The sequence below is a fragment of the Symphodus melops genome (assembly GCF_947650265.1).
Source record: "Symphodus melops genome assembly, chromosome: 4".
Lineage (NCBI taxonomy): Eukaryota > Metazoa > Chordata > Actinopteri > Labriformes > Labridae > Symphodus > Symphodus melops.
The window spans coordinates 23,700,760-23,725,035 of record NC_136694.1 but is presented as its reverse complement, the minus strand read 5'-3'; the positions used below and the strand labels follow the sequence as shown (position 1 = coordinate 23,725,035).

The 24,276-nt window shown below is 40.5% G+C and overlaps 1 protein-coding gene across 2 annotated transcripts in view; it reads right to left on the bottom strand.

Annotated features, from left to right (window-relative positions):
* Positions 1 to 468: 468 nt before the first annotated feature.
* Positions 469 to 24,276, bottom strand: part of tox2 (TOX high mobility group box family member 2) — a 101,711-nt gene continuing 77,903 nt past the window's right edge. The window contains exons 6-11 of one of the 2 annotated variants that reach the window (XM_079341084.1): positions 15,742 to 16,035; positions 13,212 to 13,442; positions 7,094 to 7,174; positions 3,942 to 4,352; positions 3,705 to 3,853; positions 469 to 2,659 (exon numbers count right to left, since the gene is read on the bottom strand). In XM_079341084.1, the coding sequence (XP_079197210.1) occupies positions 2,617 to 2,659; positions 3,705 to 3,853; positions 3,942 to 4,352; positions 7,094 to 7,174; positions 13,212 to 13,442; positions 15,742 to 16,035 (1,209 nt within the window). In that variant the 3' untranslated portion in view covers positions 469 to 2,616. The remainder of the gene's footprint in view (positions 2,660 to 3,704; positions 3,854 to 3,941; positions 4,353 to 7,093; positions 7,175 to 13,211; positions 13,443 to 15,741; positions 16,036 to 24,276) is intronic. The other variant, XM_079341085.1, reaches the window with a different exon arrangement.

Sequence of the window (24,276 nt, the reverse complement as noted above, 5' to 3'; positions counted from 1 at the left end):
TCCATTTCAATCTCTTCTTCTTCTCTCTCTCTCTCTCTCTCTCTCTCTCTCTCTTTCTGAAAGTCTTGGAGAAGACTTGTGTGCAATTGGGGTAAAATCAGTACTTGGACGGTTGCCTGAGTTTGTGTGCACATTGCATTTCTCTGTTCTCTTTATCTCACACTAGACGCCTACGATGCACCACTTTCACAAGCAAAAGCAAACGTCTTTTCGCATCTGCTCTCCTCTTTGTTAATATAGTTTGCTGGCAATGTTATACACTGTAGCCAAGGCTAATTAGCTAATGCCAACTAAGCCCTGGGCTAAATATAAATATGGGCTACAAATGTGACCCTTCTGATTGTAAAAATACTGTTATGTTCAGTGTGGCGGGGGTGTCAATGGATCTGATCGTGTCTTTTGAAGAAAAAAAAAAAAAGTGTGATCATCTTTTTACTGAAGGGGACAAACTAGGACATGAACACATGCTCACTTTTAAACTTTTTTTTATTATGCAGGTTTGAAATAAAAGAAGCATTGTGACACAAACAGATGCTGCTGGCAAGGGAAAAAGGAGCAGCATCCAAAATGTAAAAAAAAAAACAAACAAACAAAAAAAAAGTTGTGGTCATCGTTTTTTTTTTTTTTAATCAAGCCAGAGGGGGAAAAAAACAATAAAATAAAAATACACCTCCATTTTAAGAAGCAAAATGTGATCCAATTTCTCTCATAAATAAGAAACCTGTCAAATGGCTGATGGGCAACTAGCGAAAAAAACAAACAAACTAAACAAAAAAAAACAATATATTGATAACCATTTAAAATATTTACCATTACTGGCTTTACAAATAAAATAACTACAATTGGCAGGTTTTTTTTTTTTTTTTTTTACACAACTTCAAATGTTATAGTTCTGTAACAACTAAAACTGAAATGCTGCTACAGTAAAGAGATAAATACAGATGTCTTTGTCAGCAAAATGCATTTCTGTTAATCACACAAAAAAGTTAAAAAGATGAGAGCAACACAACCAAACACCAACTAGAAACTTATAAAAATCACTATATTGTGGATGTGATGGCTCCATTCACATATTTAATTACTTCACTTCTGCATGTCCAGGAGACAGAAATTGACGTTATGATCAGACAAAATAAGAAAATAAGGGAGGAGGTGGGTGAAGGATGGGGTGGGGGGAGAGGGAGTTAGTGGGGCATTTTGAGGCAATATCTTTTTCTTTTTTTCAACCTGCAGCATTATCTCTCATTTTACATCACCAACGTTTCTTTCTCTCTTTCTATATTTTTCTCCACCTCGTCTTTCACCTGGCTCTTTCCATTTAATGATCTGCAGGACACATATTGTGTATTCAGTTTTAGATTGAACTTTATTGGAAAAAAAAACACACCAGTGAGCACAGATTTAATGCAAGAACGAGAGTGTGAAATACTCCTCTGAAATCCAGCTGCACAGGGCTGTTAAAATTCACGAGAAAGACTCGAATGCTGAGACACTCCTGCACGTGCGTGTGTGTCCGTGCACGTACGCACATACACACTCAGCTGCACACGTCAATGAATGGGGTACATTCGAACGTCCAGACACCCACACATGCACTCACACATACACACACACACACACACACACACACACACACACACACACACATGCACACACACACACACACACACACACACCCAGAATGACTTACATGTAATATTAAACAAGAAACAAATCTATCTGGACTTCCAATTCCCAATTTGATCCCATAAAAGTGATATTTACAATCACACTGTGACAGCTCAGCAGACCCCGACAGGTCTAAAATATTTAAAAAAAAGATTCTTTTTGTTTTATTTTTTTTTCTCATCCCAAACCCAAGCCTTTTGTATTCATTTGCAGGCCCTTAAGCAAAGCTACCATAACATCTAAGCCTGCACGGAACCTACTCGTAGTTCATATTTTTTTTCCACAGTACAGGGCCAAAAAAAAAAGGAAAAGAAATGGAACAATTTAGCAAGCCAGAAATAAATACAACAACAACAACAACAACAAAAAAGGAAAATGGAAATGATTAAAGAAGAGGAAGAGCATTTTGTTTCTTCTCATTCTAATTAAAGCTGGATGGGGCCCCTGAGGGGACTTTGATGGTGACACAAAAGAGGACAGCTCTTCGGTCCTGCCTGTATTAAAAGAGGGCAGAAAAACACAACTAAAGAGAGGAGAAGGGAGAGGCTGGGGGGAGAGGGAAGGGGCTAAGGGTTCATAAGTGCTTGGCAAAACAGCAAGAGGACTGCTAATACATTAAGTGGTACAGACAGCAGTCATCTAGTCAAAAAAAACAAAAAAACAAAAAAAAACTCTGCTCACAAGTTCTTCTAGAAACTGAGAGAAACCAAAAGTACACAGACAAAGAAAGGTGGTGGTGGTGTTTAGGAGGCATAATGTGTGTGTGTGTGTGCGTGTGTGTGTGTGTGTTTGTCAGTGTATGTTAGGTGTGAACTGTATGCAATTGTGTGCATCAGAAGAAGTATGAGGGGGGATATGGGTGAGGGGGATCAGGGGCAGGTTAGGGGGGCGGGGGTGAGAGTAGACTCCTCTGTGTCGTATTTGTCGACAGAGCATGATCTTCAGTTTTCAGGTGAGGTAGAGGGGCTTGTCCCTGCCAATCATGCTGCCACTGGAGGGAAAGAAAGCAGAAAGAGAAGCACAGGTTGGATTTTGGACAAAGATAAGTTGAACAAAAGAAGCATGCACACACATAAAAATAAAGAATAAATTTGTTCCTCTGATTGCAGATATTTTTTTTGATTTCCTGATGGCTGCAATTAGAGCTAAAACACCTCTTTTCTCCACGCCTCCTTTGCTTTAATCAATCACTATACAATACAAACAAAATACTGCGCAACACAGCACATGAAAACAGTGTAAGCATAGTCTCCTCTCCAGTGCAGCAGGACTTCCAACAACATCCATAAAAAAATAAAATAATGAAAAAAAACTTGTGTGTTAGGAACATCTGTTTTTTTTTTTTTTTTTTTTTTACTGCTTTCTGACAAACACATGACAAGCTCTATTATCTCACCATTACCTCTCCAGCTGTCTCTGCTGTCTCACCAGAACAGAGCTGACAATTTTCAACACTTATATTGTGAAAGCAGCCAGAGACACGTCTGACACGACTATATGCTTATTTCGGGGGGGAGTTCTGCTTTAAGATTGGACTGTATTTATCAGACAATTTGAACCTCAAACACTTAAATTAAAGGTCGACATGGAGTCACACAGTCTCGGTATTATTTTTTTTTACTTTTTCACTAAATATTATTCTTTTCCTCAGAGTCAATTCCAAATAACATGGAGGCAGGCATTTCTACTGTTGATGTCCTGCCAGATATATTTCTGATTGTGTTATTTCTGACGAGTATTTGTTGGTGTCATTTGTTACTTCATGTGTATGCTGATGTATTCAACTGAAGTCAGTTGTATCAGGTTCTTATTTATGGTAACTCATTGTTTGTGCTCCTGTTTGTCTTGGCCAGGGTGCTCTAGTGGCCATTCAAGGAACTGCAGTTTTTGTGCACTTCAAAATCTGCTCATGGTTGAACTTCATTTTTCTGACTCCATTTCACAAGTCGTTACAGACTATTTTATAGTAACAAATGGTGTTTTTGGAAAACAGACTGTGGGGGGCAAATAAAACAGTGTCCGATGTCCTTACTGACCTGCAGTGGTTGCCACACTCCCGATTGCAGTATTCACCATCCCAGTCATGGCTTTGAGCCACTCCGGGGCCTGGACCCGGGCCAGAGGCTCCTGGAGACTGGGAACCCCCAATGCTCTTCTGATACTCTGACTGAAGGTGGGAAAATCCCTGGAGGAAGAAAGAAAGAAAATTAAGCTTCTACCTTATAGAACGGACCTTTCAACAGCATCAGATGTGTCTTAGTGTGATGCTTTACCTGCTGCCCATGAGGAGGGGAGTGAAGAGAGGCCTGAAGCCCCATCTGGTGAGAGATGATTGGCTGAGACTGGACTTGCTGCATGCGGATAGGCTGGTTGAGGAGCGAGCTCTGATGCAGGGAGAGCTGCTGGTGGGGGTGCAGAGGGGGGCTGATCTGGAAGGAGGATGGGGGAGAGGCACTAATGCTGGGCAGCATCTGCGATTGGCTGAGCGTCTGTGACAGTGTGTGGCGAGGGGCGTGTCCCGCGTAGCTCTGCAGGTCAGTGAGTGGGAAGGCCCCGGGCCCCAGGTAGGGCGACGATGGCTGGGGGGGAGGTGGCACGCTGTACAGGGGGGTGTTGGCTGACATCATGTGGGGAGAGGCCTGGCTGGTTTGGACACTTTTTGTCTCCGCGGGGTCATTATATGTCTAAAAGGAGAGGGAGGAGAAGTGACAGTCGGTATAACGAACTTCACAGTCAGAAAATAGGATTCAACTTTGTGAAAACATCGTAGCTTTTGTTTTTAAAACAGAAAATGTCTAAGTCTACAACCATATTTTTTTTCTGTCTGACTGGAGCACTTGAGTCCAAGACTGATTTCCCCTTGGGCATAACCAAGTGTTGCCTACAGTACTGTATCATTCTATGGTATGGAATCATATCATATAGCATTATATAGTACTGTATCATACCGTTTCCATATTCTCTTTAAAGACCAGTGATTTATCTTATAATTACAAATGACTTGTTCCTTTATTAGGAACATTGTGGTAATTAAGCTCTTTTAGTTTTGTGCTGCTCGACCATAGGAGCGAGACAATATCTTTATCTTAACAACATTATGACTCCAACCAAATCTCTTACGATGCATATAATACTAGCATCTGTTCTTTGACCTCTATTGATGATGTATAAAAACTGATTTAATGACGCAAATATTGTTTTTCAACGGATAAGATCATGCAGGTAACAGCTGATGGAGCTCAGGGTATCTAAAATACAAAAATGTCCCATAATTCTTTGCACCTCCTCAATCCAATAACTAGACAACCCCGTCTGGGGAAGTATACAAAAAAAAAACACTCAATGAAGCAAGAGAAACAGAGCAGCTGTCATCTGCAAATATTTCAAATGCAGATAATTATTTAAATAACTGAGGAGTGACATAGCACCCCGCCATGAAACTTTTCTATTGTAAACTGAATAAGCTGCAAATGAATTGCCCTTAATGGGATCAATAATGTAGTCTGAACCAGACTGAAGGGGAAATTTTAGTCTAGTACCAATTCTATGCTATTCATTACCTTAAGTACCAATAGTACATTTAGCAATTGTGGCTAATGTTGATAAAGGTCACCACTGTGTTACTCTTTTTCTTTTTTATGTTTCCTGCACAAACACAATTACACACACACACACACACACACACACACACACACACACACACACACACACACACACACACATTCATTCTGCAGATATTTCTCCCCCCTCTCTCTTTTCATGGGTTGGTGTTTGTATAAAATACACCCAGTGTTTCTCATTAGCTGTCAGAGCGGTGGGAGTGATGTGTGGTGGTCTGCTATTTAGTAATAGCTCACATCCATCCATCTGAACCCCTGAAATAATCAATGGGATGGGAAAGAGGGATGGATAAAAGAGAGGGACAGGCACATTTGCAGGGTCAAGTGGAAAATGAAATACTGAAGAAACAGGGTGTACTGTAGGCAGAGCGAGAGCATGGGTGTGATTTGTTGATCTTTACTTTATCTTGAGGAACTACTTTAGCTTGTTTCACAGTAAAATGATTTAAAATCAGTTGTATTTCAAAAAATAATGTTTGTAAGGGCTTAAGAAGTAGTTCATTTCTTAACATTTTTTTTTTTTTTACCAGATTCTGTACTTTGGGAGTTTTTGAATTCAAATGTACACAAGAGAAACTGCAATGGCATACAGTGGGAAGCAATCAGACTTTTGTGTTTTGCGTCTTCTCCCAAACAAACCGACGTGCGTCAGAAAACAAAAAGGCAACAGGTGCACACTGAAGATGTGAATCCTTCAAATGATCGTCCAATTACCTCCAATTCCACCCACCCCAATCCACTTTGAAAAGACTCCTTCATTGGTAATTAAAAAAAGAGAGTCGCGTTGAATCATGAGATTCAGCCCTGCATTCAGATTGCCTGGTCCTGAATGAGTGTGGGGGTGTAGAGGTTTGGGTTACAAGGGGGGAGGGGGTTGTAGGATCTATTTTTGCCAGTCAGTTTTTTGACTGGCAATCCACCAACATATAGTATCAATCAAGCCTCTGTATAGGAGCTCTAACATGAATGTGTAATTGCAGCAGAGACAAGAGATGAGAATAGTCTTTTTAGTTGAAAGTATGCCACAGTGAAGAGGCTGATGAATTAACTATTCATGCCTTAATCAAGGTGCTTGTTTTCGGCCCATGAGCGTGAGAGGAAGTGTGGTGCCGTGCGGAGAGGAGGGGAGGGGAGGAAGGAGGACTTGGGGGGGGGGGGGAATGGAGGGGTGAAGAGGAGGAGCTTGGCATATGCTAATGCAATTTAGACCAGTGTTCAGAAACAATACAAAACACTGAAATGAAATACCAGCAGATTGAAACACTGCTGTTTGTGTTTGTACCTAAGGTGCAGATGTAAGAAAAAATGGAACTTTTATAACATGTGGTCGGTTTATAGACAGAAAGGGGTTAATGATAAAGCGTTAAACCGCTGGAGCAAGTGATATTGAAACTCAGCTAACACATTAGTGGTCCATCAGGAAGGACACACTCACCAGGAGGACAGCAAATGACATACATAATGTCCACTTCTACACCCACACACACACAATTGTGTACTGTTCGTTTCTCATTTCTCCCCAGGTTGCAAATGGGGTGTGTTTGAGGCCTAATTTTCACTGTTCTCCTCTGAGCACACACTCACACACACACACACACACACACACACACACACACACACAGGCACTAACACACACACACACACACACACACACACACACACACAAGTATGCACAAACACGATAACCCTTCCTTGCAGCGAGCGGACCCTTTCCTCGGAATAAAAGTGAGAGGAATTCTGTCTAATTTATCATCCCTTATATCGCTGCTGACCCATGTATATCAAAGACGTGACCCCTTGGTTACCTTGGAAACCAGACTGGCTCTGTAGGCGGCCAGGGCTTTCAGGTACTCCTTCTTAGCAGCCTCTGTTTTCCTCTTGTAGTTCTGCAGGAGCAAACACAACAACAACAACGATTGATTACAAGGTGATGCCAAAGGCTAAAATGACCCTTTGGTCCACTCTGGCTGATGTGGATGAGATTTTTGGAGTTGTGGTGTGATTGTGTGACCTGGAGGTGCTCTGTGGAAGAAGAAAGAAAAAAAACACATAGAAAATGCAATGCACAGTTACCAAGGGAGGAGATTTGACCATCTGCATGGTGTTGCTGCATTTGAATGATTTATTTATTCAAAATGTCCAGAGTGAAGTGCCAAAAAAGCTTGTGTGCAGACCCGTTAAAATGAAGTTTAGAATAATTCAGAGCAAAAATAAGAAGCTGTTTGTGATTTTTCCGTATCTTTCTCTATTGGGGCTGTTGCTCATCCCTTAATCAGAGCTGATGTCCCTGCAAATCATTCAGACGAGAAAGAGAAGAAGAGAGAGAAAAAAAGGATTCAAAACAGCATTAGCAAAGAGGCAATCTCCAGCCTTCTGAATGAACCTCAAATGATGCGTTAAGACAGGGAATTCTAGTTAATGTCATCACATGTCACTCACGGCCTCTTTAGAGCTGCCACTGCCTTTTTGATGTGGGGAAAACAAGTCGCAGAAAGTCCACCCTTAAATCGACAAGGAAGACTCAGATCTCTCTCCGGAGCTTTTTTAATAGGAAGGAGAATGTGTGTTTGTATGTGCGTGAATGCATCAGGTAATTACTGATCCACAGTGAAAAAGACAGAGAGAGAGAGAGAGAGAGAGAGAGAGAGAGAGAGAGGGAGAGAGTGTCTGTGGCTGCATGGACAGAGGGGGTCATTTCTTTCAAAGAGGTGGGGTAGAATAACCATTAAGCATTCATGGCTTGCCAAATGCACATAGGCTGGCAGCTGCTAACACATACAGTCAATAAACAAACAGACCTACACGCCGAACAGCAAACAAACTGGGACGAAGACGGATACAATCTCTTGCTCAAACAGCTGATGTTTATCCTCTCACACATCCCTATTTACAATATTTTTATTATAACTCTTCCACGACACACATCCAAATATTTTGGAGTGAGACTAAATTGAAGAAAAAAACAAAAAACAAAAACATCCCAGGAACCAACAGATTAAACAAAAAGTAGATCATGCCGAGAAAAACACCCAAAACAAAATATGACAACCTTTTGAGTAACCCCTTAAATATTGATAGAGCGGCGGCTGCCTCGTTAATGAACCCCCAACTACTCCCAGCAGCTTTAATTTCAAATTAATTTAACACAGCTCATGATTCGCGCAACGACGGATACTTTTAAATAAATTACCATGCCTAAGGATGTCTAATTATTCCAAAGTGAGTGGATTCATTAGCAATTGAAGCCGTCAGAGGCTGCAGGTCAGTATGAATTAAAAATAACAAAGCTGCAAGGGGAGAGCATATGCCTCCATCGTAATCCTGACACAGAGGTGTCCCGCCTGAATTAGCCCCTAATTGTACCTTAATGAAATGTTCTTGTTTGATAACCAGTTAATTACAGGAGACAATAACTCCGCACCCTGCTGACACTGAGGGGAGTGATTACCCCGACGACCGAAACACTGAGACACTGAGGAGGAGGAGGAGGAGGAGGAGGAGGAGGAGGAGGAGATAAAAAACGGTAAGCAGAGAAGATGAAGTTGGGAGAGCTGTAGTTTTAGAGAAAGAGGACAACAAGTTACTCATAGAAAACAAAAAGGGTTGATGTTATGTTGCTATTCTGCACAACTTTAGCTCTTAAATATGTTTAACACATTTCCTTCCAAAAGGGACATTTTAATATTTCCTTCACAGCACTTCAAGTACCGCCTGAGATAAGGACATATCCGTGACAATCTTTCAAAAGTTTTAGTTGTTAGTCACATGGGTTGGCGTGTTTTCAATTTTTTTTCTTTCCTATTTTGATATCATGGCAAGAACATAGAAGTCAAAGGCATCCAATGTTGGGTAGTCTCTTATTATTATTATTTATCAAATACTACACGGAAACCACTACACAGTGTCCAAATGATAGAAATACACTGTAAAGGTCATAAAGCCATAAACCTAGCTGAAGCACTAAAAGGATTGAAATACGTCAGTATTTACTGACCTGTGAACTTGAATAGACCATCGCTCTCTCTCCTGTTGCAGCTTTGGGTTTTACATTTCATAGAAGATCTGTCATTTTTATTAAAGCTTCTGATCTCTGCGATTCTATTTATCATTAAAAAAACAGTATCATTTCAAAACACCTGATATTGAAGAAGTGAAAGTGTGGAACGTTTAGACAACTTACTTCATACATTTGTCTGCATTTACTGGATCAGTGTTTCTTGAAATCATGATTATCTGTTTCTTTAGTTGGTCTAAAATTGACAGTTTGCAGACATTTTCTACAGCAAACTATTTTCATTTCAAAATATCAAATACATTTTTTTGTGTTGCTACATGTATCAACAGCTTCTTTGTCAGAAACGTTTCCTAACATACTAAGTTTAGTTGATGCTCATTTATTGGTTAATATCAAATCTTACTGTTTAAACAAAGTGACAGAGTCATTTTCTTAATGTCAGACCTCCAGCCGCTTCAAACTGCAGGCTAACACGTAACTAAATAAAGCTAAAGTCTCTCCTCCCAGACTTCATATTCACTGTTCCTCCCCACAACTGTAAAAGCACAAAATTGATCTTAATCTTAAATAACAAAAACAAGAAAATGTTCTTTTGTATTTCTGGGCCAGCTTTAACATGCAGTCACCTTGAGGAATAACACAGCCCAAATAACACATTGATCTTGCACCATAAAAAGAAGGCCTTTGGGAATACAAAAAAAAAAAAAAATCACTGTATAGCATGCAAGCTTTCCAAAAACATCTTAATAAAGAAGAAAATGTGAACATTAACATGAATAAAGAAGAAAAAAAGGCTATTGTTGCAAACTTCAGGGTGGCACTGGAGAATACACAACAACTCCAGTAACAAAATGTGTGTGTGTGTGTGTGTGTGTGTGTGTGCGTATGTGTGGGACACACACACTCACACACACACACACACACACACACACACACACACACACACACACACACACACACACACACACACACACACACACACACACACACACACTCTGAAGCTGGAAAAAAAGACTCACAAAAAGAACACAAATGACTACAATGGAACTTGTGATCGTTTCTTCAATAAAATACAGCAATAAAACATGCCGCCTTCAATGCGTTTATGTGAATTCTGCTGCGTTTGAGAATAGGTAATTGGAAACAGGGGCCACGTTCTAGTTAAAACAAAGCTGTGTGTAGGGGAAGGCTTGTGTTTACATTCTGGTGCTCCTGCGAGGCTCCAGAGGGTCTGACTGTGACATTATAGAACACACCTCATCGCTCCTATAGCATGACGTGACAGCCATGATGGGGGAAAAGAAAATGCAGAATGACACATACATCAACAGATCAAGAGCAGGGAGGGATAGAGATAAAAGCTGTGCAATGGAAAATGGAAAGTTTCATTTTAAATCCATTTCGCTTGAGCACACGATTATAATGTTGTTATTTAAAACCAAAGACAGAATTTTTTAATCTCTTCAGAGTATTAACATGCAGAAGCCAAATTGGTTCTGCTCTGTAAATGCACACTTAACAAGTTTATCCATTTGTTGTGCAGGAATAAGTGAAAGTGCTAGTCACTGAGAATAATTAGAGCAATCACAGTGTTATTGCCCAGACAGGGGACTACATTTCATTCCATAATGACATCATTACCTCCAGTTAATTATGTGTCTTGCAGGGTGACACGTTCGATTAAACACATGAGTGCACAAACAAATAAAAAAATTAGCTGTGAAACAGCACAATAAATGAGTGGATTTTTTTTTTAATGGTAGAGTTGCCCTTTTGTTAGTTTTGTGTCTCTATCTGTATAATACTGGGAAGGACAAATGCATTAAAGGAAAGGGGTGAAAGAGAGAGAGGGAGGGAGGGCGAGTGAGAGAGAGAGAGAGAGGGAGAGGGAGGGAGAGAGGGAGAAGGAAAGAGGGAGAGAAAGAGAGTGTTGCATCTACAGTGCAAAATCTATGGTGAAAAAGACGCCAGGATTCAAAGGGTTAAGAAGCACAAACAATAACATTTCAGGAGCAGATGTCCTTGAGGCAAAACCAAGGACAAGGCAATTGCTAATCTTGTATTCCCAGCATGATCAAATCACCAGGCAACAGATATAAATAAAAGGACAGGAAATGAGGAATTCACATTCAAGGGTGTCAGCGGCGAAATGAAGATTCATGGTGAAGAGCCCCGGTGAAGGCGGCAAAAATTAACTGCAAATAAAAGGGACAGACGGCCTCCAAAGTCCGGCGTATAAAGTAGGTTTGGTGGGAGAAAAACACACACATGCTAGATGGGGTTTGGTCGATGGTGGCTGGGGCTGAGGAGGAGAATGGGCTGCACTTTGTCATGGAGACAGGTGCTTTTATTTGACACCCAATGGGCTGCGCCCTGACTGGATATTCTAAAAATATGAGTCTGCGCATGATCATCAGACTGTCTCGTTTTCCATTCATTTCACACCATCATTTGTTACCACAAACACATAGAAACCTCTTTGACTTTGTCTGCTGGTCTGGAATGCAAAATGAAATAGAAAATGTGCTGGGAGCGAGGAAATGCTCTAAACTGCAGTAAATGTTAATGCAGTTCCATATGCACAGGTCAGGCTGTAATAAAATTAAATTGACTGCTGAAATATTCAGGGATATGTGCTGATGGCGGCAAACTTTTAACTCCTTTCAATATACATGCTTTTCACTGCATTGAGCCAGGGTGATGATAGATCCAGACCAGTTGATTCTGCACACTTTTAGCATGTCTAATTCACAAATACATGTGTTAAAGGCCTTTAGATAGGTCTGTCTTTAACAAAAGAAGTATGTGCTTCTCTATCATAAAGGGTTGTCATAGGCAAGTGGGAAGAATGATCAAATTTAAGGATATTAATCCCCATGGTCTCATGATTGCAGTTCTGCTTTCCATTATTCATTCAAGAGATGGACAGCTCCGTCATGCTCAGTATTTCTGGATACATTTCTTTCAACTAAGAAACAACATTAAGAATGACAGTAAACCGTTCAGTATGACCCCCCTGGAAGGTAATGCAACTTCATGAATTAGCCAAAAGGAGATCATATTTCGATAAGTACCAGAGCTCTCTTTTTAAATCGCTGTGGCATCTTTGATTAAAGATGTTTGTGTTTACTGTGTCAGCTTGGCTTCTAGAGCAGTTCGACACTTATTACATTGTCTGTAACTAACATTTGAATACCTTATCAGATCATTTGACTATTGCTCCATGCACTTGCACTTCTTGATGCATTTTTATTTGAAAGGTTTTAAAATACTATCATTAACACTGAAAAGACCCTCAGAGAAATATATGCTAATGTGTTTAACAGGTCCCTGCTAGTGTTAAAGCAAGAGACAGAACTCCACCCCTGCAGTTTCCACTGTGAAGCTCCGCAGAGCAACTTGCAATGTTCTTAAAGTGTTATTTCAGCCACAGCAGCAGCTGTTTTCAGCAGGAAGGCCTAAGAAACACAATTTGAAGTGTATATTTTCTAAACAGCAAACATCAAACTGAGCATGTCGTCGCTAAAGCTGAGCGTCTTTGAGTGTCGGTGGAGGCCAAGACAGAGGAAAAAGAGAGTAAGTATCAGTCTCTGTCAAAAACATGACTCACATTATTCAAAGTTCAACACAAAGGGCAACTGATAGACTGAAGAGGCCTTTCAGATGAGCTGCAAACTGTCTTTGACTTCAACAAAGTCCAGTTGCCCTTTAGGTGAGCACTTTCTCAGACATGACTCCAGATTAATGCTAATGAGGCTCTGTAACTTCTGACTGTGTAAATGTAATGCTCTCATGCCTTTTACCAGTGACAAGCTTAAGAAATACTTCCCACAGGTTCCTCCGAATGTTAAACAATTTAAAGATCAATTCTGCGTGCTCGTAGATTAGTGCAAACGATAAATATTCACCTGTTTCTGCTCCTCTCCCAGTCCGTCCCACATGGAGGCCACTATCTTGGATACGTCTCCAAAGGTGGCGTTGGGGTTCTGTCCTTTAATGGCCGCCTGAGTGTCCCTGAAGAACAGGGCGTAGGCTGACACAGGCTTAGTCGGCTCATTGGGATCCTTCTTCTTCTTCTTCTTTTGGGGTTTGGGTTTGGGCTTCATCATCTCTGAAGACGGCCGCTTCTCGCCCGTGATCTGGAAGACCATCAAAAACACGCAAAAGACAAAACGGCTTATTGACACTGCAGAAATGAAGTCTACTTATTCGACTGAAGGTGATTCATTGAATTATTGATGAATGCTGATGACATGGGGTCCATTAATGCAGCATTTTTTAACTAAAACTTTGACACAGGCTGGTGTTGACTGTTTTTTTTTGCCTTTTTTTTTTTTGAAATTACATCTGTTAGCTGAATTTATCAAACCTTTTCAAATCTTTATTTTTCAGTTGTTCAGCAAGTCATGAATTCTGACTTTTCATGCCAGGGGTGAAAGGAATTTTAAATCGCCTGCTGTATCTGCTCGGGCTTTGATGTGGTCTCAGAATGAATTTGGGGGAGCAAATGGAATTACTTACTGATAGCAGAGGTGGTAATCATTTTTATTCACATGCACACTGAGAGGCACGGAGGAAATGTACTTGGAGGAAACTATATTTTTCTTTAACTAAGGAAAGCCCTCTTTGTTATACTGCATCACTGCGAGCTCGCATTTAAATACAAAGATGAATGTGAAACACTGTGAATGTGGCAGATTCAATTATGCACTCGTTCACATTCCCCTGATAGAAACAGAGCAAATCCACAGAGACTTTGGTTTGGTGGGAAATCCATGAAAGCAGATTTACATAAACCAAATGAAGGTAAACAAGTGTTCTTCTCTTTTGATTAAAACAAACGAGTGACACAAATGAATGTATTCAACACAGAATGTATATTCAATGACCAACATGGAAAGCAAACTGTTAATTCTGTATCGTTAATTATCAACCCATTAAATAGCATTATCTCAGCATATACTCTAAAGGTGCTTGCTATACTATCAGTCCTAAAAATCATAAAATTCTAGAATCAGCTCTATATGAAAGATTTCATTTTTATTTCATGTTACCGACAAACCAACAAATATGCTTATGTGGTAATAGCTGCCAGCCAATCATAACTCTAGAAGAGAAGAGAGCAAGAGAAGATTGTGTTGCTTGAGATATCCAAAGTCAGGACAGTAACTGAGGCACTATAGGTTCTTTTATAATGGCAACTGTAACAAATCTCAACCATCAGCTTCTCCACACAGGGTTAACAATGTTTGAACACATTGCACTTAACACATATAAATCTTTTACAACATAAGTTGAGTGCTGGCTAAAAGCAAAGCAGAGTTGCCATCACGATTACTTTTTTTGTAATTTCATTGAATTAGTTGTACTTGTGAAAACTTGTATTGTTGTACAGAATTGTAAGTGAGTTAAACCTAATTGTCCTTTTGAAAAGAAATAGAGTAGAACATATTGAAACATTCTGGGTTTTTTTCCCCTGTATCAGTAATTTAAAGTGTATATATAATGTGGAATAATGTTTTTAAATGGCACTGAACACCTAATGGAGCGTTCCAATTACATTAAAACTCCGATCTCAGAGCTGGGAATGATGTCACACCCGTGTTAGTTGGACAAGCAACATGGACGCCTTCAAGGGTACCTTTGTTATATTAGCTAATACCGGACGATAACATTACACTACATGATAAATTGTAAGCTGAAATAACACGACAACATGGGGGGCGTTTCTGATGATGTATCCAACTCTTAACTATGAATTTCTGTTTTTTACATAACATAAGCCCAACACCGTCAGAGCAGAGGGCTGCTCTCCGTGAGTTTGGTTCTGCCCGAGGTGTCTGCCTTGCTACTATTGCCAAATGCTTGAGAGTGCTGTTCTCATAGAGGATTAATGTTGGCTCTCTGTAGATAATAAAGCAAACAGTAATGTCTAGACGAGGATGAGATGAAACCATTGGGGCAATACAAAACAAATTATTAAAAGTCTGAACTATGGGCAACAGTTAAAAAAAAGCAAAAGTTTAAAATTCTCTGTTCAACATTTTGGCTTCATGCCTTATATTGAGTTGTTGTTTGTTGTCCCAAACAACAAAATAAATCAAAACAAAAGAAAGTGTAAACTACATTTGAGAAACGTGCTGCTTAATTAAATCACAAACTAAATATTTCAGATCTAGTTTAAATTCAATGTGGAAACTTCCCTCCACCCCAAATTAGATACACAAAAGGCAGTAAACGTCTTCAATTCAGTTCCTTGTAACATAAAAAAATTTGCAACCATGTAAGTTTTCCAGCCAACCAAATAAAAAGTACAAGCATGGCTTCCATTGAATTCCTACTGCACATCGTTAGCATGCAAACCATGTCTGAGAAGCCCTGCTAAGCCCCTCACCACCACCTTCTCTAATGCTACAAGCTCGAGAACCCCACGAGTACCTTTGAATGAGGATCAGTCTCCTCTTCCTGATTGGAGCTGGAGGGGGAGGGTGTGGCTGATTTACTTCCGGGAGGTGAGGGGGAGCCATGAGGCAGAGCGCTCCGGCTGACCTGAGGGTTTAGCTGGGACAGAGCGGTCATGGGGTTGGGCAGTATCGGAGGTGAGCGGTTTATCATGGGGTGGTGACGGGCGGGGTCATAATGAGCGCCGTCTGGGTGCTGGTGATGGTGTTGCTGTTGTTGTTGTTGTTGGTGGTGGTGGTGGTGGTGGTGGTGCAAAGCCATCTCCTGCATCTGGAGTGAGAGAAGAACACCAGCTTTACTATCTTCTCGTTCACTTGAATTTTTAAAAGTTTGCCAATTAGCTAAATATGCAAAGACTTGAATGTGGAGATATATATATATATATGAATGTGTGTGAATCTAAAAAAGACAAGGGAGTAACTTGAGGGAAACATGTCTATAGGAAGACCAACCCTCTTCAAAGTTTAAATCTTAAAATATTGCTGGTGGATATAACCGTCCTTTCATAGGTTGTTAAAGGGCGGATTTTAAAGTCCTATTGGTTGGTCTGTATAACTTGTTTGGAACCCCGATGTCAGCGCTGTAACTCAAAGGGGTTAAAGTTAAGAGCACAAGCGCTAATAAGTCCCCAAAGGAATAATAAACCATCATCCATAAATCGAAAGCAAAACAAGTCATTCAGCCATTAAAGAGGATGCATGATTTGCCACCTAAAGGATAAAGCCATTTGTTCTTAACTTACAAAACTGTTTCAAATTTCACCATTTGCTGTCATTCAAGTCAGGAATATAGAAAAACAGTAGATTTACTGTAGATTACTGACTAGTTGGACTTTGAGGATTCTTTTGACAGCAACATGTCTGGCTGTAATACACCACAGTTGTCATCAAAGAGTTTACATTTTTTCAAGCTTTTTATTTGGGCCGTTTTGTTGTGCCTTCATTGTAGAGGCAGGACGGTGGATGGAGCCAGAAATGAGGGAGAAAGAGAGTGGGGAACATTAAATGGAAAAGTAACCACAGGTCAGATTCAAATTTCCCCGTTGGATTAATACAGCTTCCACACAAGAAGCGTGCACACCAACCACTACCGACACCAGCACCCCTTCATTGATGGAAATGAATCCAAATATATTGTTACAAAGGTTCCTTCTTACTGCTGGATGTTTTCCATTAATGAGAGTGAATGTTTGGTGTCAATATTGTGACTGTACCAGAATCCAAATGTTGCATTGCTTCAACGTTCAGCCATGTAACACACAGGCTCATCATCACTTTAGCCAAAATGATGCAACTACAGAAACGGGCTCTAAAGAACTGACATTCATAATTTGTTTTTTTCCGTTTACCTATCTGTGAATTCAGACATAAATGGGACAAATGTTAGGACGCTAAGATATGAAACACACGGTGGAGTTACTGGTGTTTGGGAGAAGACTTTATTTCCTGCTTCAAAAACATGAAGTTTTTAAGAAGCCAGAAATCTAAGCACCAGTCAGTGGCATTGATCAACAACCCTATCAACCCCCTGCAGATCTATTATGCTCGCTGTGTTCTAGGAGAGCAGAAAATGCTTCTTACCACCACAGTAAATTACACCTTCTTCAAATAGAACTAGAAACAAAACAGTGCTCGCAGCGGGAGAGTGACCCCTACATGCAGAAAAAAAATACATCTTCAGAGTGGTTACAGAATCATGCTTATGAGAAGTTCTGCCCCTAAAAGATCTCCGGTAATAACTACATCAAAAGCTTTTCTCCAAGATTCATCAAGACAGAACACAGAACACGGACCAAAGGATGCTTTTAATGCTGGCATAAATGGGAATGTTTGGCAATTTACAGATCAGAAAGTGATGAACTAGCATTTGTTAGCTCATTTAAACATTTATGAGTTGAATAATACATTACACATTAGTGAAGTGCTAAAAAGATCAAATTGAAAAGGCCCGAGCATATAAGGGTCTTGATAAACACGAGCAGAGGTTCAGAGATGAAGGCTCGGCTCTCTAATCATAATTGGTCCCAGTAGATTGCTGAAATAAAAATGCACAACAAAGTGATGTTGTACGAGGTTCTGGCCCGCTTTGAAAATTCGTAATATTCACACGACATTAGAATCTGTGTTTGCCTCAGCTGCTGCTCACAAAAGGCGTTCACGAACAAAGACATTCCTTTTGCATTTCAAATAACAAAGCTCTAACCCCCCCCCCCCCCTCCGCCCCCCTCCATCCACAGCAATCTCCAACTTCCAATCATAACTCAAAAACGCTACACTTTTTAAAAACATGAGAAAATAGCTTCAGCAATATAAGTAGTAATGCAGAGTAATAAAAAAAAGAGGAAAGAGTAGGAAATAGAAATCCATTAATTTTCCATTTTCCATGGACTTGCTCTTTAAGGGTCCTCACAAACCAAGAAGCATTGAAAAACCAATTAATCAAACATGAATGGCCTATCATAGCTATGGCAGACGCGTTTCCATGGCAACAGCCTCCAGGCAAAATTGTCCCCCCCTTTAATCTGAGCCACACCATGTTTAATATAAACAAGAGGGAGACACGCAGAGCAGAGGAGTTCAGCATGGCATCCTGGGGACTTGGTTTAGAAACCTCCGGTCGGGCTTTAAAAACCAACATACATCTCCATCTCAGTTCCCTTTTTTGTTAAAAGGATAGTTTTGACATGTTTGTTTGAAACATGTTTCATATATATTCACTTAATTCTGTAAAAGGTCTTAGAGGGAAAAAAAATCACATAGATGTTGAAATGTTTGATAACAGATATAAAGATACATTTCTGTTGGAGATAAACTACAATAATGCACTTTTATCTGTATTAAATCAAGCACTTATTTGATCTCCTCATTTATATATATTCACATATTTTCTTCAGTCAGATGGAAAATAGAAAATGTATGCCAGTAAAGTCACTCATAGTTAAAATTGTTGTTTTCAGCCACCGAAAAAGCTATTAACAACCAGTTAAAAGCACAAATAAGCTAACATCTCAGCTTTAATGTACATATAACCTTATTAAAGTAACAAAAACTATCTAGATACAGGACTGAATAACACCAGAAAGTGCCGTTGCTGATTACTTTTAGCATTCCTGCTGTAATAATTAACTTCCAACAGTCAGTCCAGTTTAATTTGAAAGGTCTCTGAGAGTACTTTAGTTCACCTGAGTGAGAGAGTAAGAGCAAGGTGTTATCACATAGAGCCATCAAGCGCAGGCTAAATAAAGCGAGCGGCAGACGGCTGTACAAACATTATGAAAGAATCTGACAAAGGTTGCCAGTTGCCATAGGTACTGTATGCTAATTTCTAATGGTGTCATCCCTGATAGCTGGTCAAGAGAGAGGGAGTGCAGAGGGAGTAGTTTGACACTGTTTCGGCCTTTACATGTAGCACATACTGACTTTGTATGGACTCCTGACATAGATTCAGGCCTGAACTACTGATATTATATCTGCGTTTTAGCTATTAGGTCACTTCCTATTTAAGATGCCATTTTAACCAACTCTTTGCCTGGTGTAGTAGTAACAAAATGTTGCCAATAAATGTTTGTTTGTCAGACAGCATGCAGGAGCTAAAGCTTGTGATGGACATGTTGCTCTCCTACGCACCTGTCTTGTATTTTTCTTTCCAACTATAAGCTTAAAACTTCTGACTGCAAAGCAGTGGAATGTTTCATTATATTAAGATGTATTTTGAGGTCTCTTGGGAATTGTCTTAGCTGTGTTTAACCTCCAGCAATGCAGTTGTTTGCTGTAAAGCCCCAGGAGATCAGAGTCCTTCATAAACAGGAAAGACCAAAAGCAAAAGAAGGAGAGGAGTGTGGAACTGAGAGAGTTGAAGAAAGACATAAAAGGAGCACAGAATGCTACAAAAACCACATGACCTAAGTAACAATACCCATTTTAAAAGTTAGCAAGGGGACAGCTGGATATTGCTTTTTCAGTGATGAGCACCCAGGCGGACCTAAACTGTGATGTAAAGCCAGGAAACTCGGTGTGAATGTGTTCCTCTGCCATCGCTATACGCCTGTCGTGTTTGTATTCACATCTTGTACATCATAGTCAAATGGGAGTCAAATAACAAAGGCTTTCCAATTATGTGTAGCACATTGTGTGTGAGATGGAATATCACAAAGCCATTGTTCCCCCTGCTCCTGCTGACCTTACCTTTGAAATGGTTTCACGGCCGCTCCAATTGCCTGCACCATTTGATTTAGCTAAGGGGATTTGACCACCAGCACCGAGATGAGAAGGAGGAAGAGAAGAAGAAGAGAGCCCCAAATGCTACACAGAGAAAGAAGAGAGACTCACACCGGCGCTGAGAAAAACAGCTGACCTTGCTCCATAATGACAATGATGATACCAGAGTGGCATCTGTTTCATTAGCCAAATAAGAAGGGTGATTGAAATGCCAGGTTTTATTGCCCTGACTTAATACAGTAATAAAGTAGATTCAAAATCTAAAATCCTTAAGCATTAATGAATGTTGTGTTCACGTTTCAGTCTATTAAAACCTAACAACAAGTTATGTCAAGTGGCGTGTCCAGACTTTTGTTGGACTGGGGTGTCCAAGGTTGGCTAGCGACTTGTGCGAGCCAACGGCTGTCCGCACTAACATTTCCAAAATGTCTTGTATTTACCATTTCTGCCTCTACTTCTAAATCTTCTTTAAAGAAGGTATAGTATCGTCATTTTCTTATTTGCCCATTTAAATGGCTATTAATCTATGAATGACATAACAGAGTAGACCCTTAAGAAAAAAACCAAACAGAATCTCTCCAAGATTGTTTTACATCACGGAGAGATTTGGTTTAAAACTCGAGTCCTGTTTCTGGACAGAATGGTAAAAGATGAGTTGGACTTCTAACGTCTTCTGAGTTCTGACTACTTCGAGCCTTTTAACAGTACATGTCACATTCACCCATTTACACCACATTCACACATTAAATAACGACCCTGCTTCAAAAGTGACCAACCAACCAACCAAAAGTACTACTCTATTTACACACATCCCCACGGTGCTGACAACAGCTGGAACTATTTTGAAGTTCAGTGTCTTGCTCAAGGATATTTCACTGCAGGATGTTGGACTGGAACGCCTTCATTAACAGAAGAGTGGATTCAGTTTATTGTTGAAATGGAAAACAGGAGATTGATGTGTTTGCTTTTGATGTGACATTTTTGTCCGAGGATTTAGATTTTAAAGAAACGTTCACTGATGACCTGCTTTAATCTGCTCTCTCACTCTTCTCAGACTGTCTCCGTATCCCCTCCCGTCCTGTTTGAATACACTGTGATCAATGCTTCTGCGACTCCTGCCACTTTTTATTCTCCCCCCCCCCCCCCCCACTCCCCACTCCCCTCCTCCCCTCCATTGCTCGACTGGAGCCATCTTGTTTAGAGTGATGGCTCACTCACACAGGTTCACGGCTGCTATTGTAAAATCACCCAGCGTTTAATTGAAACAAATGACTATAATAATAGAACATTATCCCTGCAGGCACCCAGCCATGACAGCTTTAATTAGAGGCGCGTTCAAGACTGATCCTTCAAAAGCACAGCCGCCGCGCAACATGACGGTAAACACGCCTTGAGGTGGGGGAGCCAACCCTGGGCCTCGCAGCGCTCCAAGCTACTTCTCATTCACCCGGAGGGCAAAGCGCTAACAACTCTGTTCCTCAAAGAGCCTTGGAGCATCACCCCCTCCTCCTCATCCCCTGTTCTTTCTCTCCATCTTCTCCCTCTCTTCTTCCCTGTCTTCGGTTTATCAAGCGTATATACACCCAGGAGGGTCATTTACACAAGCTGAGCAGAATTATTAAGAGAGCGGATTTATGAATCATATGCTACTTAAGTATGAAAGCAAAAGCAAAACGCTGCTTCTGCCTTTTACCACATCAGACAGATGCTAAGTAAGGAGATATGATGTGCGGCAGATGTGGATTTGTTGAAGCGTAATTGGATGTTTTTTTTAAAAAAAGCAGCCGTAATGATTTATAAGATATTAATCCGAAAGAAAAGGAGACTTTGATTCAAATGTAATACGATGCTGATCCAGGTGTTTTTAAAATCCAATTGCATTTAACAACACACGCTTTAAAAATCGTTTTATTTATTAGCTTGGCTGCTACTCCGTGTTGCCAAAACAAGACACCAAAAGGTCACTTTCAATCGTTTCAATTACACGCTAGTCAGGAGCGGGGAAAAACATTTGCTCTCGCACCTCCTGTGTTGAACTGTGATCAAGTAATTAATCTGGCAGGAAAAACAGCAGAAACTCACAAAGTAGCAGCATAAGGATATAATTAACAGTTGCAACACAAAGTTTTAAACGAGGTAAGAAGAATGTTTTAAATCCAAGACCGTCTTCCGTGGGCACAGTGTTGAAATGGACTCTGCTACTATATCTCTCGAAGCCAAACAAGAGAGCATGCCAATGTATCTGAGATTTTCAATAAATTAACTTTTAAGTTGGACAAGATGGAGAAATGATAAATCCAGGTGATACATTAAAAGGAAAGTGAAGTTTTAACAAAAGCTAATGGCAAAAAGAAGGAAACTCATATGTCCTTTTGTTCTGTTTACTTTATTTTTTCTTTGTAAGAAACTGGATTTAATTATATGACTGTTGGGATCAATATCATAGTTAATTTAATTATAAAATGTGAAGTCATAGCTGGAAGCACTTGCAAAAAAAAAAGGCTGATATCTCTGCTGGTGACTGACAGCAGGTTTGAAAATTACAGTACCACCCTGAATGCCTCGCAGAGAGAATCTGTGGCAGCAACAAGGCAGTGGTTGATTTGCAGATAGTAATGTCATGATGTCCCCCTCGGCACCATCCTCCATGTTCCTCATTACTGCTAATGTCAGAACCTCCTTTGCTTTTATTTTCGCTCTCTCTCCTCCTCTCTACTTCTCTTAACCCCCGTCCCCCAGTTCTCTCCCTTGTTCCTCAGCCTCTTTTAGTCTCTCTCTCTTGTTCTCTCTTACTACCCCCCCCAAGTCTCGCTGCTTCTCAACCCGGGTGTGTCTCTGAGCTCACCTCACAAAGCCGAGCGTCAGAGAATCAGAGCCTCCGCCTGACATGACATGCAGGAGACGGCTGTGAGGAGCGGTAGGGACACACACCTCTTGACAGCAGAAGCCAAGCCTCCTGTGCTCCCACTAATGAGACCCCTGACTGCTGTGTCAAATACACTTTGTGTGAATGTGTTTGCATGCATGTGTGTGTGTGTGTGTGTGTTAGTGTGGGGGCGTGCCCATGCCAGCACAACAAAAAAATAACAACATAGATGCAGAAATAATGAACACAACCCCCCCCCCCCCCACCCCAAAAAAAAAAAAAAAAAAGCAGGTACAGTAGTGTGGCAGGCAGGAAGGTGCAGGTCATGGTGGGGTGAATTACATGTGTGTAAACTCCCCACATAGACAAATTCAAAGATGCTGGATTACAAAACACATTTACATATTTCTTTTGTTATGACACCTGTGATCACATAACACGCCATCAATCCTTGTCATTCATTATGCATGCGAGTTTAATTTACTGTTTTACATTCAAACAGATATCTAATCAGATGTTCAATCAGATGTAATGTCGCCACACATTCAAAAGTTGGGTTGTCTATAGCAACACAGCAGAAGTTTGGGGTTGGGAAAAGTTCTTGTGTCAAAGAGACGGGCAGGAAGAAATGGCTCTCGAGTTGTGTTTTTTTTTTTCTAAGAAAAAACAGATGGCACAAGTGACATACCAACTATTAGATTTTTATTTATTTTTTTACCCAGCACTCAACATTAGTATGATATGAAATATAAACTCGTACAATAGTTCAATAGTTTTTTTGTTATTGCACTGATTTGAAAGCCACCCCATGACATCTGCCTACAGCGCGCACCTCTTACCTCTGGATTACTGTTACACATGCGGCACACACTGAACTGTGTTACATGAGTACGCAGATTGTTTCTAATCCCGACTCAAGCAACTCTTGTGCACATTATGAGACAGAGGAGTAGTGTCGTGTTGGACTACGTGTCTCCCGGCTCAGCATGGGGAGACGTCCCTGAATGAGAGGACACTGGGCTGTTTCTCCTGCAACACCAGGGCAGAATATTCCTGGTGGTGAAAGCAGCACAATGAGCTGATGGATGGTTGAGATAGGGAGCAGTGCAATATGGACACGATTTCATGGCGTGATAAATCTCAGCAGGGGCCCATGGCTAAGTGTAATATGAAATCCCTTATCTATGTATCTGCTTCATAACAGCAGCCATCTCCTGCAGCTGAATCTGCCTTTGTTTCTGCAGCTTCTGTTCTGAGCTTGAACGCCACTTTTGATCACATCTACAACAACAACATGTGTGCGTGATAACACATCTTTTACTCAGTTGTTGTTTGAAATACGATGTGATGAATTATCTAAATTGAAAATTGTCACTGCAGAGATCCTGTTCTATTACCTGTGATCACACTGATAGGCAGCGTTATTAG